At 39.9% G+C, this 16,849-nt stretch overlaps 2 protein-coding genes and 1 long non-coding RNA gene across 4 annotated transcripts in view; all 3 read right to left on the bottom strand.

The window, feature by feature from the left end:
* Positions 1-7,252, bottom strand: part of dennd2b (DENN domain containing 2B) — a 55,860-nt gene extending 48,608 nt beyond the window's left edge. Inside the window, exon 1 of one of the 2 annotated variants that reach the window (XM_082540785.1) lies at positions 7,086-7,252. The gene's annotated coding sequence lies outside the window, so the exon portion shown is untranslated. Of the gene's footprint in view, positions 1-2,258; positions 2,553-7,085 lie in introns of those variants that run through there. The other variant, XM_082540784.1, reaches the window with a different exon arrangement.
* Positions 7,253-8,757: 1,505 nt separating this feature from the next.
* On the bottom strand, positions 8,758-14,928 carry tmem9b (TMEM9 domain family, member B). Its single transcript, XM_082508431.1, has 5 exons — positions 14,663-14,928; positions 13,057-13,148; positions 12,845-12,953; positions 12,411-12,545; positions 8,758-9,871 (listed from the first exon to the last, which is right to left on the bottom strand). Exons 1-5 carry the CDS (start codon positions 14,732-14,734, stop codon positions 9,716-9,718), a joined length of 564 nt encoding a protein of 187 aa, XP_082364557.1. The 5' UTR covers positions 14,735-14,928; the 3' UTR covers positions 8,758-9,715.
* A 254-nt stretch (positions 14,929-15,182) lies between these two features.
* On the bottom strand, positions 15,183-16,542 carry LOC309691205. Its single transcript, XR_014271913.1, has 3 exons — positions 16,469-16,542; positions 16,140-16,231; positions 15,183-15,453 (listed from the first exon to the last, which is right to left on the bottom strand). It is a non-coding gene; the product is annotated as an uncharacterized lncRNA (long non-coding RNA).
* Between the last annotated feature and the right edge of the window lie 307 nt (positions 16,543-16,849).

Below are 16,849 nucleotides of genomic sequence, written 5' to 3'. Positions count from 1 at the left end.
GCAGCTCTGAAGGTCTTGCAATCAGTGTTAGCCAGACAAATTTTTGACAACAGAACTGCTGCTGTGACTGTAGTCTACTAACAAAGCACCATGAATAGAGCATCATATGAGGTACTGATCAACCTAACACCAGCGCTTGTGAAAACCAGAACACCAGTGATATAGCAGCTCATCCCACTCATGATCCATCACAATTCACGGGTTATTGTCCAGTACAGAAAGAAAGTGATATGTTTTGCTTTACTTCATGAGCTAATGAGAGGTCAGGCAGGCTCTCAAACACTCATATCAAGGATAGAAGGTGGAAGTAAAATGTACTAAAGTAAAACATTGGGATGCCAATAAATCTAGTTTGTATGTTGAGGCCGCAGCATGGTGACAAACAGTATGACTAAGAGTGTGCCTTAGACCTAAATCAGTGGGTAATACTGTATGCCTGAAAGTTAATATTAAGTCAGCATAGCATGACCTTCAATGAACTAAAATCCCACGGCGGAAAGCAAGGTTAATATAGTTTCTTAGCTGAGTGACAGCAGATCGATGAGATCAGTGTTTATAATCCTAGAAAGAAACACACACCTTATTGTTCTGTGCTCTCTCCACAGGTGTGACATCTGCTGTGTTTTTAAGCCACGTGAATGTGAGAGCTGAATTGGTTAAAACAGTCACAGGCGAGCCAAAGGCACCGGCATCATATGTCTCCTTTCTGCGTAGATATAGTCACATAAGATTAAATGCTTTCATGAAAGGCAATGAAAAGCTTGCTTTCAAAAGAAGCTTTGTGACTTCTGTGGCTGTTTGAGGGAAGCTAAGGGAGATGGTCTTGTGATCTGCAGATTTATGACTAGGAAATCTGTCAAAACCGCATGTTGGAGAAATACACCCCCCAGATCTGAAGAAATGTGGTTGAGGATCGCTTTAGCATGACGGTGAGGAAAACTACAACCTCAGACCCTCACGATTCTCAGTAAATCCCAATGAACCTATCTTGAAGACAAAAACAACTCTTGATTGTGATGTTGAGTGAACAACGGCCCGTTTAGGCTAGACGCACTCCTGTTAGAGTGAATGGAGAACAGAGAAGAACTTCCTCAATAGCTTTGTGTTGACAGTCCCATCCAGTGAGAGGGGAAGGTCATTGTTTGATCTGCACAATGGAAAGGCTTTTTTAAGGGAGGAAAAAGAAAGCTTAAAGAAAACCACTCACAGCCATAGGGTTTGCATTATGGTGAGTGAGATAAGATCATAAGGATTTAGGCTGTAATCTGTTAAGAAAACTCATATTCAGGAACCAAAACATTCAAGAAAGACAGCCACACAGCTCTCCATACTTAACCTACACAAACCTCAGTGTAGTGAAAACACTCTTTTCCCAGCGTTGTTCTAAAAAAAAAAGGTGCTTTTAGAAGTTTAAATTGCCTGAAACAATTGTGATACATGGGCCAGATTTTCCCCCTTTATCCAAGTAAGTAAATGCACATGTTTCAGAGAATCACAAAAAAATAAAAAAATAAACCAACCCTGGACCTGCATCTGCGCCAAAGCCAGGTCAGAAGAAGTTAAATTAAAGGCTCCAAACTAAGAAGTAGAGCTGAAAACACGTACATGATCATTTTAACCCACAGAGGTGTGATTAATGATACTTTTTAAGGACTGCTACATCACACGAAATGCAAATGATCTCCAAATGTGTGGCGCAAAAAGCGTTAACAGATAAAACTGCACATGCACAAGAGTGTAAAGGTTAAAATACGCAGAATGCATGTTTTAAAAAGTATTTGGGTTTTTACCCTTCCCTGGCCAAAACAACAGAAGTCACCCCCCTCACCATAAGCCTGAACTCCAGCAGGAAAAAGGACACAGGGTGCTCAGTTCAGAGTCGTGTGATCTGGAGTCTTGTGCTGTTTTCTTACTTATCTGCTGGTTTGACTTTAGGGATGTTTGACCGATAATAACTAATTACAAAGCCCGCAGAGTTACTGCCTGCATCCGCTGGGACATTTTTCTTCATTCAAAGGGTCAGCTGTCGGGGGGGTGAAAGCAAAGCAGTCTGCCGATGACTGCACTTCATCGTTCAGCATGCCATTGACCAAATATGGTCACATGGAGACACTTTAACGCACCTTGCAACTTTTTAAAAAGTTATTTTCCACCCCTGCTTTGTCCCACTAGCTGCTTTGTGACAAATTAAACTTCCTGCCGTAGCTCGTCGGGAAATTTTTGTTTGTTTAAAAAAAAAAAAAGCAGACGGCTTTTACCTCCGAGTTTCCCCTCACATCCATGGCTGCTGGTATTTTGAGATTATAATCCCTTTGCGACGCACAGATCCCGTTCGTCTACACGGTGAAAAACTTTGGCTGGCTCTGCCGGATACCTGCCCTTCTCAATAAACTGCGACTCATGTCTTTCCAACTAAAACCGACCAGAAAAAAAGAAAAGGAGGAAAAAAGGAAAAAGCCCTCCTGCCTCCCCTCTCCTTTCTCTCACAGACTGCTGCAGAGTACAGAGGCTGGGCTTGTTACCTTGGAAACGGGTTGTTTGCCCCCCACTTTTGCCGGGATTTGCCCCCCCCCCCCTCCGCCTCCCTTCCTTCTGCCCCTTTGCCCTCCTCCCCTCCCCACCCAGGCATTCAAGCCTCTGGCCTCTTGTTTATTGTCAGGACGAGTTGAGGAGCGTGGATGAATATTCAGGAGCCGAGGGCTGCTGATGGGACGAATCCGCGCTGCCAGAGCTGGCTGCTGGGCATTGTCATGCTGAAAAATGCTCCACAGCACACACAAAGATGCCATTCATATGTCCAAAGTGAATGGGAAACACTGACCGAGTGTTGCCCACATGTGCAAATGCATGTTGGCCGTATAATAGCGTTTCATTAATGATAGAAAAAGATCCCTTATGACATGTTCACCATTAAAGTGCGTACACACATGAAGACTCCTCATGTTATTCATTTGTCCTCCAGCAGCTTCACCAGAGTGCATTCAAAGTCAGTCAAACACGTTATTTTTAAGGCACCTTTTCTAACTTTTAGCTCAAAATGCTTCGTGATGACTCAAAGCACAATCTGGTTCTTACAGGTCCTGTTTAATAAAAACTGCCAAGCGTCTGTTCCTCAAACTAGAGACTCCAGCGGTGTCCTCTAAAGCCAGCTGTGCACCAGGACTGTGCTGTTCCCTGAAGGGAGAGTACACCCCAGGGTGGAGGAAACGATGTGCAAGAAATGAGACTTGGAACAAAAATTATCTCTTTTTAGTCACCTTCACATTAAAAGGAAATGCACAGATCCACCCATCTTGTTCTTCAGCTTATCAAATTCTGAGTTGCAGGAGGCCCTGGAGCCTATCCTGGCCGCCGTAGGGCGAGATGCAGGATGTGCACCCTGGATAACCAGTCTACCACAAAGAGACAGACAACTACTCACACTTACAGCTACAGCCAACTTAGAATCACCAGTTAACCTAACTCCATGCGTGACTTTGGACTGTTAAAGGAAACTGGAGTAGCTGTTCCCATGGGAACATCACACAGAAAGGCCCCCAGACTGGACTCTGGTCTGGGACCTTCTCACCATCGTGTCCCCCCTTCAGACACTCAACTAACCAAAGTTACTGCTTCTATTAATCAGAACAACAGTTTTTAGTTACAGTAACATGATAAATTCAACTTTTAAGTTAATGAGCTTTATTTATTGAGTAGCACCATATGCAGAACAGTTATAGTTTACTAAAATTTGGGTGTTTTTTCAACCCTACGCAGACCTATAAAAAAATCATCAGATTTGTGATGACTGATTCTATTAATCATCCATCTCTGACCACCTCATGATGAAAACAACTGTGCTTTTCTAAAGAAAACCCCCATTCAGAATACCTATTGCAAGTGAAGTAAGAGTATGGCGTGATATCACTTTGTAATGTTCACTTAAAAGCAAAAAAGATGACTAAGAATCCCTGAAAATCTGTTTCATTCCTGACCTCTACCTTTAACCTTGTTGCACAGATACGCAGGTGCACTCCAAGATCCCATGTCATCACTTGTGGGTGTGGTTCCAGGTGTAACAGAGGAGAGACCTGGCAGGAGACACCAAATCAGACTCACGGGTGATGCTTTAAGCCTAAGGGCAGTGATTTTTTTTTTTTTAAAGCCAGGTGTTACATCAGTAAAAGTTACATCAGTCATTTATAAACAAGAGAAAGACACACTCATTTCAGCCTGTAGTGCGGTGTTATGGTGAGGTCTCGCATCCAATTAAAAAAGGTTTGCACTGGACACAAATAAAGGAATTTCTAATATATGTTTTGTTCTTTTGGCAGAAGTTGATGGAAGTTCAGAGAAAACCGTTTCCAACTATTTCACAAGAGAGTTCCCTTTGTCATCCATGGTTATCTGTCTGTACATTTCTGCCCCAAACACTGAAGGAGCACCCATAAACATTCTCCTTTCAGTCTCTTGGGGTGTCTTATCATCCCACAAGCCTGGGAAGAGAGAGGAAGTCACAAAACTCAGACATCCGTGATCGCGGTTCATTACATGAAGTCAGCAGGAAGCCTACAGATCAGTGACTGTGCAGCTTTTCTTACAGAGACCCCGTCAAATCCTTTCAAGGTCTCATAAAGATCGTCCTTCCTGAAAACACTTCAAATCCGCACATTTTCAGCACAAAAGACTTAGGCACTAACAGCTTTTTGTGGGATTTTTTTTTTTATTTTCACCACAACATAATGTGGAATTCATTGTTCCACTGATCACAGTGGCATCTGGACTTCTCATTAAAAGCCACATCCTCTTCTCACAGGACACGGGAGCATCAAAGCACAGACTCACGAGCATACATGAAATTTTACCAGACAGGAAAGGAATCCCAATTAAGACAGATTTCTAAAACTTTATGTGAATCCCTTCAACCTCAGTTTCGGGACTAACCACAGAGCTCTGACAGCAGACATCGTATTCATTCGTTACACACCTCCTGGAGCTGCACTCATGAGGGAATAAGCAGTAATCTCATCCAACATGAACAACAGATACGATTACGCCTCATCTCTGTGAGACTTTGGCCACTGACACGCCAGAGAGAAAATCATTACTAAGCCTTTCTTTTTCCTTCCTGAAGTTTCAATGAGAAGAGAGGACAAGAAGTCAAAGTCACAGCACAATTATCCCCTAAATAGTGTAATAAACACCATATTGAGTTTCAGAAAAGGACCCAAGGCAGCTCTTTAACTTCCCGATTAAGTTGACGTGTCTTTTCAACACCCTGAGATGCAGCCTGACAGCACAGAGGGAGAAGATGCAACTTGTCGAGTTGACACAGCCTCTTCACTTCGAAAGAAGTGAAGAAATGGGCTGGAAGTGTCTCTTTTAACTGTATCTGACATCACTCTCAAGAGACTCTCACTTACTTTTCTTTGTATTCGCACATGTTTGAATGCACAAAAGGCCAAATGGTACTGTGGCTATTAGGATCAGTCCATCGTTCACCTTAGAAAAGCTAGGTAGTATCAGCCACCTTGAGGGTTACAGTAAATAACAGTTATCAGCTGGTTCTGTGTTATAGAAGACCCTTTAAGAAAGGGGTGTCAAACATGAGGTTTGGGGGCAAGAATTGGCCCAGGAAAAACTGTAATCCGGCCCACTGAGCGGTTTTGGAAAATATGAAAGAGGGCATAAATATTTTTTCTTTTAACTGTATTTTTAAAGGTTTTATTTCTGAAAGACATCCCCCACAGCCATTCGCCCTTTAATAAGTAGTTAAGACACATTTAAACAATTAAATGACAGAAAAGTTGCTGTTTACTGTCTACTATAGAAATTTCAGTTGAAAACAAAATTCATCAATCAACAAAAACTACAAGACAATCTGGGCAGTGTCTTAGTAATTGTCTTAATTTTACACATTGATCATGTAGAAATGCACTTATTTATTTTATTTTTATTTTATATCAAGATATCACAGGGATTAAATGCTTAGTTAAACACCTGGTGTCGGTGTAAAGGTCTCAGCACAAGATCAAAATGGGACGCATGTAAAATGAGTTTCACATCCCTGCTTCAAGGGGAAAAGGGGGATTGCAGTCTATGAGTAACCATGATCACTCTTTGATTATCGAGGGGGGAATGTTTAACCGAAGCACAAAACTTTTCTTGTTCTCTCAGTCAAAGTAACAATAAGATGTTATTGTTTCTAAAAATGCTCTGAATAGCTGCAGCTTTCACAACATGATGTGCTGGCGGAGCAGCAAGCAGAACAGTTTAGTACAAGGACATTCCTTTATCTCATGGCATTTCAGCTTCTGACCACACAGCAGCCACAACATCAGTCCGAACTGAATCAGAAACCTTGAATGCAGCGATACGGGGTAACATTTCATATACTGAGTATGCACATATGTATATACATATAATATTTATGTTGACATAACCATCTCATTCCGAGGATCTGGCTTTCTTGTGGGTGCAAAAATAGACTCTAAATAACAAAATCAGTGCATTTTAAGAAGACTTGGCTTGAGGTAACAACAGCAAAATGAATGTAAGTCAGTGTAATGTATTGTGGAGATATGGAAACATGACTCTGTGTGTGTGTGTGTGTGTGTGTGTGTGTGTGTGTGTGTGTGTGTGTGTGTGTGTGTGTGTATTAGTAGGGACAGGTTTGACAAATACCTGGGAAAGTCATTTAAAAAATTGAACGGGAGCTTGTTGGGGCATGAAATAAAATAAACACAGATGGATGTAAAAGCCATCGATTCTGCACTGGATCAAATTCAAAGTCTGAGGCGACCCCTGTAGGCTCGTCGATGCAAGTGCAACAGTAAAACTGAGAAGAGCTACTTTCCCACATAAACATTAAACACTGAAGTTATCATCTGACATCGATCTAAATCACTATCTGCGAACTTTTTTTTGAGTCACACACCTTAATTATATCAAAAATGACTAAGGTATCGTTCCGTTCAGCTGTTTTTCTTCACAGAAACTCTCTAAATCTGCTGCAAAAACTACAGCTTACTTTTAAAAAAGGAAAGTTTGGTTAGATTTCTATACAAAGAACATTTAAGGAGGTAAAACAAAGAAACAAAGCCTACCTGACTGTCTTTCTTGGAGCTCAGTTAGGTCACTGATCCATTCTTGCACAGAGCCCGTGTCGCTCTCTCTCTCTCTGTGTGTGTGTGTGTATGTGTGCAGCTTGAAAACTGCTTTTTTTTTTTTACTGGGGAAAATAGTCTTCTCGGTAGAACTGCATGCAGAGAGAGAAGGGAAAAAAGGAAAAGCGGACTGCACAGGAAACGATGACGTAGCTGTATGGAAATCACTGAGTTAAATGAAAAGAAGATGGTTGGAGTTATCAAACATCTGCAATTTAACTGGTTTGAATGCTTGTATGGGACTTTTCTCTGCGAAATCCAAATTTTCATCATGACACGGTAACTTAATGGGTTACTATGTCAAGATGAGAAGTAAAAGAAGAAGAAGAAAATGCCTGTCGAGTTTTTTTTATTGACCAAGCTGAATCCCAAATTAGTATTTTTCCATTGGTAGAAAAACTGTTGCCAACACAGAGAGGACAAGTTATGAAAACAGAGATTTACTAAGCCAGAAAAGCACCAGACAAAAGAACACTTAAAAAAAAAAAAACGAGGTATTTAAGGCTGGATTACTAACATGTCAAAGTTTGGGAGATGTTTGTCTCCACGGTTCCCAGAAATGCATTCAAGCAGAAAGGTTTCTCCTTTTTTTTTAATCTATTGTTTTTCTTAGTTTGGTTGACTTGTGGATTTAAACGATTTAAAGTGATTGTCAGAGTTTAGAAAAATCGTATACACGCTGTCACTGAAGGGAGGCTTCCCAACTAACTTTGAGACCGGGGTGTTTCCAGGATTCTTGCCTCGTTTTTGCCACAGGAGACCAAGAACAAAGCTCGCGGAGGGGGGGGGCTACAGGAAATCTGAATATTTAATCACAACCAAAAATCAGTGCAGAAATCTGGTGTAGAAAATCTGACATGATTCACACCCTCTTACAACATCTAAACATAATTTTGTGTTTTGAGAAGTCGGGGGCGGGGGGCTGAGCTATTATTAAGACGTTTTACTTGAGTAAAACCTGTAATCCAAATCAGGCAGCTTAATAGTGCACAAGTTGCATAACTAAAATAAAGTACCTGATGTAAACATACTCAGTCAGTTGATATAGATACATATATACATATATATATGAATAAAAACTTCTCTTGGTCCTATCCATGCTGTCATCTGATGCTGTTGGGTGTTATAAGTACCAGTGTTACAGGGTTACATGAGAATTATGCTTCCGCGTCAGCTCTGCATCAATTTATGCCATCACCAAAGCCCTAAATCGAGCTTTCCTCCAACCTCATATCTACAAACGCCCCCTCTTTGTGATGACTTGGTTACCAGTTGTATTGTTTATTAACACGTATGTTGAAATAAAAGCTAAAATGATGAGGAGCCTCATATGGTTCCTGCTTTTTTGTGGCTCTTTTGTGATTAACATGTGACAAACATGACCTGAACCCGGGCAGGATTCTGGTGTAGATACAATGATCGTCTTTGTTCTAAAGTAAGTTGGTATTTTATCTTTGTCCTGGGACCTCTGCAGCATATCAGTCAGCTCAAAAAAACAAAAACAAAAAACCCCCAAATATATAAATCGTAATAAATGACAAACTAGTAGTTAAACGTGTTTTCTCAGGGCTGACCTGGGACCAATGTAACGAACAGATTACAAGTGCAAGAATCAGAAATATTACAGAACTTTATTTCAAAGTTAAAGGTACCACATATACAATAGTTAAGAACACTTTCAAATGTCTCCCAGCGATGGCAGTTCATCCACTCTGCCCATGTACTCACACAAACTATACACAAAATAAATTCTGTCACAGAAACCCTGCCTGTTGTTTGACCAAGCGTTTAAAACCCCCAAAAAACCTGCTAAACCAAAAGACGTGACACTACATTTAGGCAGTTGGAGAGGGCACAGATTTTAAAGGGCCACTAACAGCCGATAACCAATAGCACAGCTACTGTAAGTTCATTATGACATCGAGAGGAAATCACATTGATTTCTGCAACAAGGTTCAGGGAAACTACTTGTTCAGTTACCAAATTTAATTCAGTTCATTAAAATGATTAATTTCACACCAGTTATGAGACATTAATAATCATGGTAGGAAGGAAGGATCGTAAACACATTTAGAAAAGATTTATTTATAAAACATGCATTTTTAAAGCAGGAGTATTTTACATGATTTTTTTTTTCCTTTTTGCTCCCATGGTGAGAGCAGTGATCGTGTTTGTTTTAGGGTGGAAACTATCGACCCCGCTAAATGCCAACAAGGTAACAGCCAGTTATGACCAACATCTGGATGCTTTGTTCAGAAATCAAGTGTAATCAGACTTCTTTGGACTAAGAGGACTCTTAGCTCAGATTCATTAGTCAAAGAATAAATTGTGTTTTAGGTCTGTGTATTTAAACTGTGCAAGAAATTAATTCAGAGTAACCTCGTGTGTTGCCTGCAGACTAAACCAGAGCCGGGAATGATTTCTTACCTATGTCCACCTCTGATGCACCACACACGTTTAGATTTGATTCAGAAATGAGAGAAACGAAGCGATATAATTGGAGGGCGTCTGTCACAGTGTTTTTCTGTTATTGTTGTTTTTTTGCTCCACCATTTACTTAATCACGGTTTTTAACTGAGAACAACATGGCGGTCAAACACAGATTTCCTCTGTTCCTGGACCTGCCTCCTCCAGCGCTGCTGGGCATGCTCCACTTTGTTCAGGACGTTGGATCGAGAGTGTGACCGGGACAGCACGTTGTGAGCGTTGGCGAACGGCTGCTGGTCCTGAAAGCAAAGTTAACACAGTGAGATTAAAAAGTCTGATGTACGTCAAACACGAGCGTCTCGGTAGTTCTTTTTAAGACTCAAATGTACATTTTAATGACCGTCTTGAAAACAACAACAACTAATAAAAACCAACACAGTTAACACACATGTAGATGTCCTCTGTTCTGTTTGGGATGTATGTATGCTGACAGCTGCTCAAGCCGGGTTAGCAGTGAGAATCATTTAAATTAACAAAAGCCTAGTCTCCGGTGGAGTGTTGTTATAGCTTTGTATTTTCTAGTTTCCTTTCACATTTACTTTATTTTGATTGTTTTTAATTCAGTTTGGTTTCTGTTGGTGTCCAGAGTGGATTTTCTGATTTCAGTTTTGGTTTTTATTGTTTGAAAATGTTTCGTTTTATAAGTTTCACTGCTAGTTTAAGGCTTTTAAATTGTTGCATGGCGGCAATGTGTCAGAGGCAAGATTTAGAAAATCAGTACAAGTAAAACAAAACTTTTGGAAAGAAGTTAATTAACAGTCTTGTAAGACACCATGAGTCCCAATAAACATGTCCATAAACGCCTCATAAGGCAAGTTGTAATGAAATTTTACTAAACTAACAAACACTAAAACTAAACCCTAAAACTTTATAATTTACTAAAACTTTATTTTAGTTTTCAGAGTTCACAAAATCTTTTTTTCTTTTAAAAAGTCTAGTGTAGTTAGCTAAAATGTATCCAGATGTTAGTTTAGTTTTAGTCAACTATAATAATCTTCTTTACTGGATATTATTTAAGTAAAAAATGGCTATGGGATTATGTTGTGAGGATGGGAAAGGGAAAGCCCTGTCTGACTAAAAGCAAGAGCTTTAGTCAGACAGTCTCTCTGTATCGAGCACTAAACATTACAAGCCCACCATTTCCTCTATAATTAATGTTGCAGGAGTCCTTCCGCTTTTATTGGTTTTGCTTGCAAATTTTTTTTTCTTCATCTAATTCATGTTAGAGCACAGGAGAAACATGTGGTCTGAATTTTGACTACAGGCTTTGGGATAAACAAGACAACGCAGCACCTCAGCTGTTTGTTGTCAGCTTATTCACCAGAAAAACAATATACTGACAAATCTTAAACTTTTAGTGGCAGCATTAGCTTTTTGTACAGTATAAGACAAACACCACAATTCTTCTTGCCTAAACTTTGCCAGTGAAACACAGTGAGACTGCTTTGCACCCACCTCCCACAGTCAAAGGGAGTCACTGCTTTTTTCTCTAAACAGTCTTTCAGACTGGAAATTAAATTAAAACAACCAAACTGTCTGCTCTTACGAAGAAATTTGAGCATTTTCACAGTGCCTTTTTATTAAATAATTAAAAAGAGAAAACAGCAAGAAGTCAGGAATCTACTGAACTGTTTCCTTTTTGTTTCTTTCTCCTACTTGATACTGCATATGAGTGTGTTCTGGCTTTTAAAAAGTACAGATTAATGAAAACACAAACTCAGGCTGATTGTTCACTGTGCAGCAAGCGAGCAGCATGAACAAATGTAATAAACAGACCAATGTTTGACTTTGAAAACTGACACGTTAAAGTGGGAATCCTTTCAGTCATGTCAATTAGGTGACACCTGGTGGCATCAGACAATGTTTGAGCTCACAGATTTTGATGGTGAGGACAACTAAAACCAAAATATCTTTATCTTATTTAAAAATAACAACATAATCAGCCTGTTTCCATCAATTTGTGAATAACTCTGATCTGATTTTATGTCTCCTGTGGTATCAGTTGGTAAACAGCTGGGAATATTGACAGGAGTTGGTCATCTCTCTGAGGAATTCGTTTCCTTCCTGCCGAGTGAAGCTCTTCGTTCATTTTAATCGTTTCCACAGTGGAAAAAAATGCAGAAAATGAGCATCAGCTCGTCCTGATGAACGATAGCAGTAAGTGCTAAGCTTACTGACCCATACACTGCATTTCCTGTGAGTATGTTACAGTAAGGGTCAACTCATATTTCACAAATTAAATTATTTTCACGTGAATCTGCAGCAGCAGGAAACCTAAAGCTTCACCACTACTTTTTCACATCATAGGTTGTGTTCTCACCCACTGCACCACAACCACACTTCCTGTCCCAGATCTTTGTCATGCCCATGTTCTTATAAATAATCACGATTTCACCATCAGTAATGTAGCAGCTGTCATCAGCTTTCTTTTAACTATGTTGTGAACAGAAGGTAGTTACAGCTTGTTTTAGATCCTCCCTGCTCCCGTGTTTGCCTGCGATTGTAGTAACTACCGTGTTCTCCAGTCTTTGCTTGAAACATGCGATCAGATTCACTTGAGGCATTTTCAGCACAGCACAGCACCAAAAAAGGGTTTGAAAATTAACAGAGGCACTTGTAAACTTTTAAAGTTTACCTACAAAGGATGACTCCCATGTGACATTTCGGCCACATAAAAATCCTCATAAAAGGAGCAGAAGAGTGGCGCAGCAGCAGTGAAAAGAAACTATACAACAATGCTCTCAGGTGGAGTGCTGTAAAATTAAAGGGACCACATACCCCAACATCATCGTCGCTCTGTATAAGCTGCGAGTGCCCAAACAGGCGCCTCTTCAACATGGGCTCCAGGAGAGTCAGGTAGACCATGTAGAGCAGCAGCAGACCCAAAATGGACAGGTACATTATGATGGTAAACTGAAAATAAGAAACAATTACTGTGGGATTGCTCGTTTCCTGGTTTAGAAGAAAGAAAAAAAAAGTCACTGAAACAATCAGATGTCCTCTAAGCTGAACAATAATCCATTAAGTCACACACAGCATGAGTCACATGATAGGCTGGCTGTTTTTCATTTTTGCATTTTGCTTTAGACAAAAGAGAGGCGTCACAATAAAAGTACAATAAGACTATAAAACTAAAACTCAATCATTAGATACAGCCCTGCGTCACAGCAAAGAAAAAACAACCACGACTCTTTGATCTAACTTGAATTTACCTTAATGGTCCCCGAGCTCCTCTCTTCATATTTACACTCACAGCGTAAACAGTACGCCTCCACATCTTTCCCGTCCACTGGCATGGGATCAACCACGTGGAGACAGTTGCTGACGAAACATTAAAATTAACAAGCTTTCAGCTTTTCAGCTAAACAGACCAAGGACAACTTGCATCATTGAGAGAAACACAGCGACGGATTTGTTAGCATACCAGTCCTTAAGAGAGACATTTTGTTTGTAGATTTGACCCTCGACTTCTCGGTACGGCGGACAGATGCATTTACAGCGGATGTCCTCTGAATTCTGCAACAGAGACGGCAAATGTTCATTTTTTTGTTTGTCAAACACATTTGCACAATATATGGTACACAAAAGCCTACACATTTCATTAGTATGCAATTATGCAATTAATTCATTATTATGCAAATCATAATAATCGGGCAGGGATAGCTCAGTAGGTAGAGTGGTGGCCCCATGATCGGAAGGTCGGGGGTTCGACTCCACTGAACGGCTACCCTGAGGTACCCCTGAGCAAGGTACCGTCCCTACACACTGGTCCCCGGGCGCTGCACTGGTGGCTGCCCACTGCTTCACTGGGTGAATAGGTTAAATGCAGAGGAACTATTTCCCTATGGGGACTAACTAAACACTTTACACTTTACACTTTACATCATCCCAAAATAAACTTAGAGGATATTTAAGCCCAATATTTATATTTGTTCATTTAATAATCTGACATTCTGATATATCGGATGATTTCCTTTTCTTTCAGACAAAGAAAACATAAACAGATTCATTAACATTTTTTCGTGTGGTTATTAATTTACTCGTTTACATTCTGCCCAGCTCTGCTCAGATTAGCTGATTGTTGTGTTTGTGCCGTTTCAATCAGTGTTGCCAACAGGGAAGATGTTTAGTGCCCTCTGATGGACAGACTATACAACATCAACACCCATAACATGGCAGAAGGATGTTGCTTGTCTCTTTTTAATTTTTTAAATTTTCATTTAATAACAGCTTCTATCAGCCATCAAATTAGTAAAACCAGGAGTGTGTTTGTTAGGATTGATCTGTTAATGAAAAGTAAATCTGAGTAAATGATGACTGAGTGGACGATGCTGAATAAAATGCCGCGATGCTGTTTTTAAGATAGATGGATTCAAATGGAGAGCCTGCATTGAAGCAATTAAACTCTGGGGTGAACAAACTCAGGCAGCTGAACTCTGGCTTTCTCGAACTTAAAACTCAAGAGTTGCCCGTGTGAGAGGTAATCAACTTGGACTTTATGGTCAGACACAGTTTGTTGAACCTGCTTACTCAACCATAACACTGATTATTATAGTTATGTCGATACAGGTTACAGATGTCACACGCATTCAGTACAGTCACGTGACAATACCTGCATCTTTGGTTTTTACTCACTTTTTTTTTTTTAGATGGAGTGTCATTATTTTATTTAGATACTTAACTCCTTCACTTTTCTCTATTTAACTGTGCTCCTACTTTACTGACCCCTTTCGTCCTGTCGTAATGTATTTTATCCAGCTTTATGTTTAATGTTTTGGCCGCTGTTAACACAGGAACTTGCCAACTTCGGGATAAATAGCCTCTTTTTTCTGTTCTACATCCTCACCATCAAGCAGCAAACATAGCAGCCACATTCGCGCATTAGTTAACTTTTCTGACATCCAACTGTCAAACCCACAGCGACAAGTCATCGTTTAGAGGAGATTGAAAGAAAAAGGCATTTCATTTCATCCAGCCATCATCACCATTTCCTCCACATAACTAGCTAAGTCTGCTAACGTCAGCCTTACCTTCGCTGTCACTTGGCTCAGCAGCACAAAACAAGCCAGGAGGAGAGCCTCGAGAAAAAACACCCACTTCATGTTTACAGGAGTGCAGCTCGTTAACAACACAGGTCCAAATGTTTCCACGAACAGCTCCAGCAGTGTGAAGCAAACCCTAACAACTGACAAGATTAGCCATCAAGCTAACTAAACAGCAACAATCGTCAGCTTCCTAGCAGCTGACTTGTAATTTCCGGAAATGGCGGTTGTCTTCCGCACACAGTACTGAGCGGGCTGTGCTTGGTTAAAGACATAATAAACGATGTCCGGCGGGCGGGACATTTCAGATAATGCCAAATAGCTGCTTGTTTGTCGCCCATCAAAGGTTGTTCGAAATATTATCCAACATTTAAACCAGTTACTTTCAATTAATTGGGTTATATTTCTACAAAAACAAACAAACAAACAAAAAAAAACAATAAAAGTAAACTGAACTGCTAAGGACGTGAACAGAGGCGGAGCCAGACATTTGAAACACCCGGGGGCTTAGCCCTAAAGGGTAGTATGCATGTGGGATTTTTTATATAATTATTTAGCCTTGTTGTGCAAACAAGCCTGCATAACTTAATAAATGTAGAATTTGAAAAATAGTAAACCTAAAAAGAAACACTAGGTACGAGATACATGAGTACCTATGATACAGTGATACTTTTGGTAAACAACCATTTGACTAACATGTGTCTCACCTGCTCTTGTTCCATCTCTGTTCTGTCCTCATTCTCCATCTCCCTCTCTGTTCCTCTCTCTCCCTCTTTGTGCTGACAATCATCAAATATACAGTTGAAACCAGATATTTACACACACTCTTCAGATCAAAACACAAACACTTTTTTAATTGTAACAGACAAATCAGACTAAATGTTTATTTTTTTAGATTGATAAATATAAAAAACATATTTGTTAACTTTAAGAGTAAAGAGAGAAACTATCTGTATTTCTTAATTGTAAATGGCACCAAATTGTATTCAAACTTGAGCCACACTTATGGAGCTCCACAGTTCTTTTTCTGGTGTTTTGGTTGACATCTCTGGATTTTCCCATTTCAAAGAAACAGGCTCTGTGTTTTGCCTTATATGCATCCACAGCTGTGCCACCAATTTACTCACATGGACTCTACTAACCTATCAGAAGCTTCTTCAGCTCAGAATGGAATGTCTGGAGTTTTCTTATTAATTAACAATAAACTTAGTGTATATGTAATCCTAAATTTGATGAAAGTGATAAAAAATAGACAGCTCTGTCTCTCTTTATTCTGACATTTAACTAATTCAAAAGGTTACTCTAAATTGACGTTGTACAGTAAAAAAAATGTTCTTGTGTTTTCCATAAAGTGTATGTAAATATCTGGTTTCAACTGTGAATATACTGCTGTGTATTGAAATTCCTCTTGTTTTGCATAGAAATATACTGAACAACATACAAAGCATAATATATAAAATACTACCAGAGTTTTTTCTTTGAAAGAAGCTCCTTATGTCCATTCTTGTATATCAGTACATTACTGAATCCGATTTATTTAGCCATGGAGGGTAACAACTGAAAATATGAAATAGACACACATGTAAGCTAAGACTCTCTAAAGAAACAGCATTGTTGTTGTTCGGCTTTTCATTTCGCCATTTGTTGATTCACTTGAAGAGAAAGTAACATAATATGGGTCAATTGACCCATATTACGTTACTTTCTCTTCAAGTGATCAGTTTGATATCAATCTTTCGTGATACACCGTCATATTTACATTATTTGTACAGTACGAATGATTTGCTTTGGTACCTGGTTATACTTCAGTTCTCCTCTGTCTGCCTAGCTCCGTTTCTCCAACAGCGCACTCGTAGGCAGCAGCTGCCCCGCCCCGCTTAGTGCCTGAGCTCGGATCATACCAATATTAGGGGGGATTTATGCACAGTTGTAAATTCCCACAGTGTGCACTATGTGCTTCGAATATTGTGTGTAGTTTTTTGCTTTATACAGTTGTCAGCCAGGCATCTAACTATGAAAAAATTACACTCCAAAAGACCCCGGGCTTCTGAAAAAACAACCCGGGCTTAAGCCCAGTAAGCCACCCCCCTGCTCCGCCACGTCACGTGAAGATAAATCGAACGCACCCTTCGGTTAGACAAGCTGGTAAAGAGCAGGTGTATCAAACTCTGGTCC

Source organism: Aulonocara stuartgranti (assembly GCF_965226115.1).
Source record: "Aulonocara stuartgranti genome assembly, chromosome: 1".
NCBI classification, from domain to species: Eukaryota; Metazoa; Chordata; class Actinopteri; order Cichliformes; family Cichlidae; genus Aulonocara; species Aulonocara stuartgranti.
The sequence above is the reverse complement of the archived record's forward strand: the minus strand, read 5'-3'. Positions and strand labels throughout refer to the sequence as shown.

Excerpts from the sequence above, each read along its gene's own strand:
- tmem9b (XM_082508431.1), bottom strand. The coding sequence starts at position 14,734 with ATGAAGTGGGTGTTTTTTCTCGAGGCTCTCCTCCTGGCTTGTTTTGTG. Across the intron at positions 12,954-13,056 it reads AATGTCTCTCTTAAGGACTG|CAACTGTCTCCACGTGGTTG; the intron begins GTATGCTAACAA and ends ATGTTTCGTCAG. Across the intron at positions 9,872-12,410 it reads AGAGCGACGATGATGTTGGG|GACCAGCAGCCGTTCGCCAA; the intron begins GTATGTGGTCCC and ends CTTTGCTTTCAG.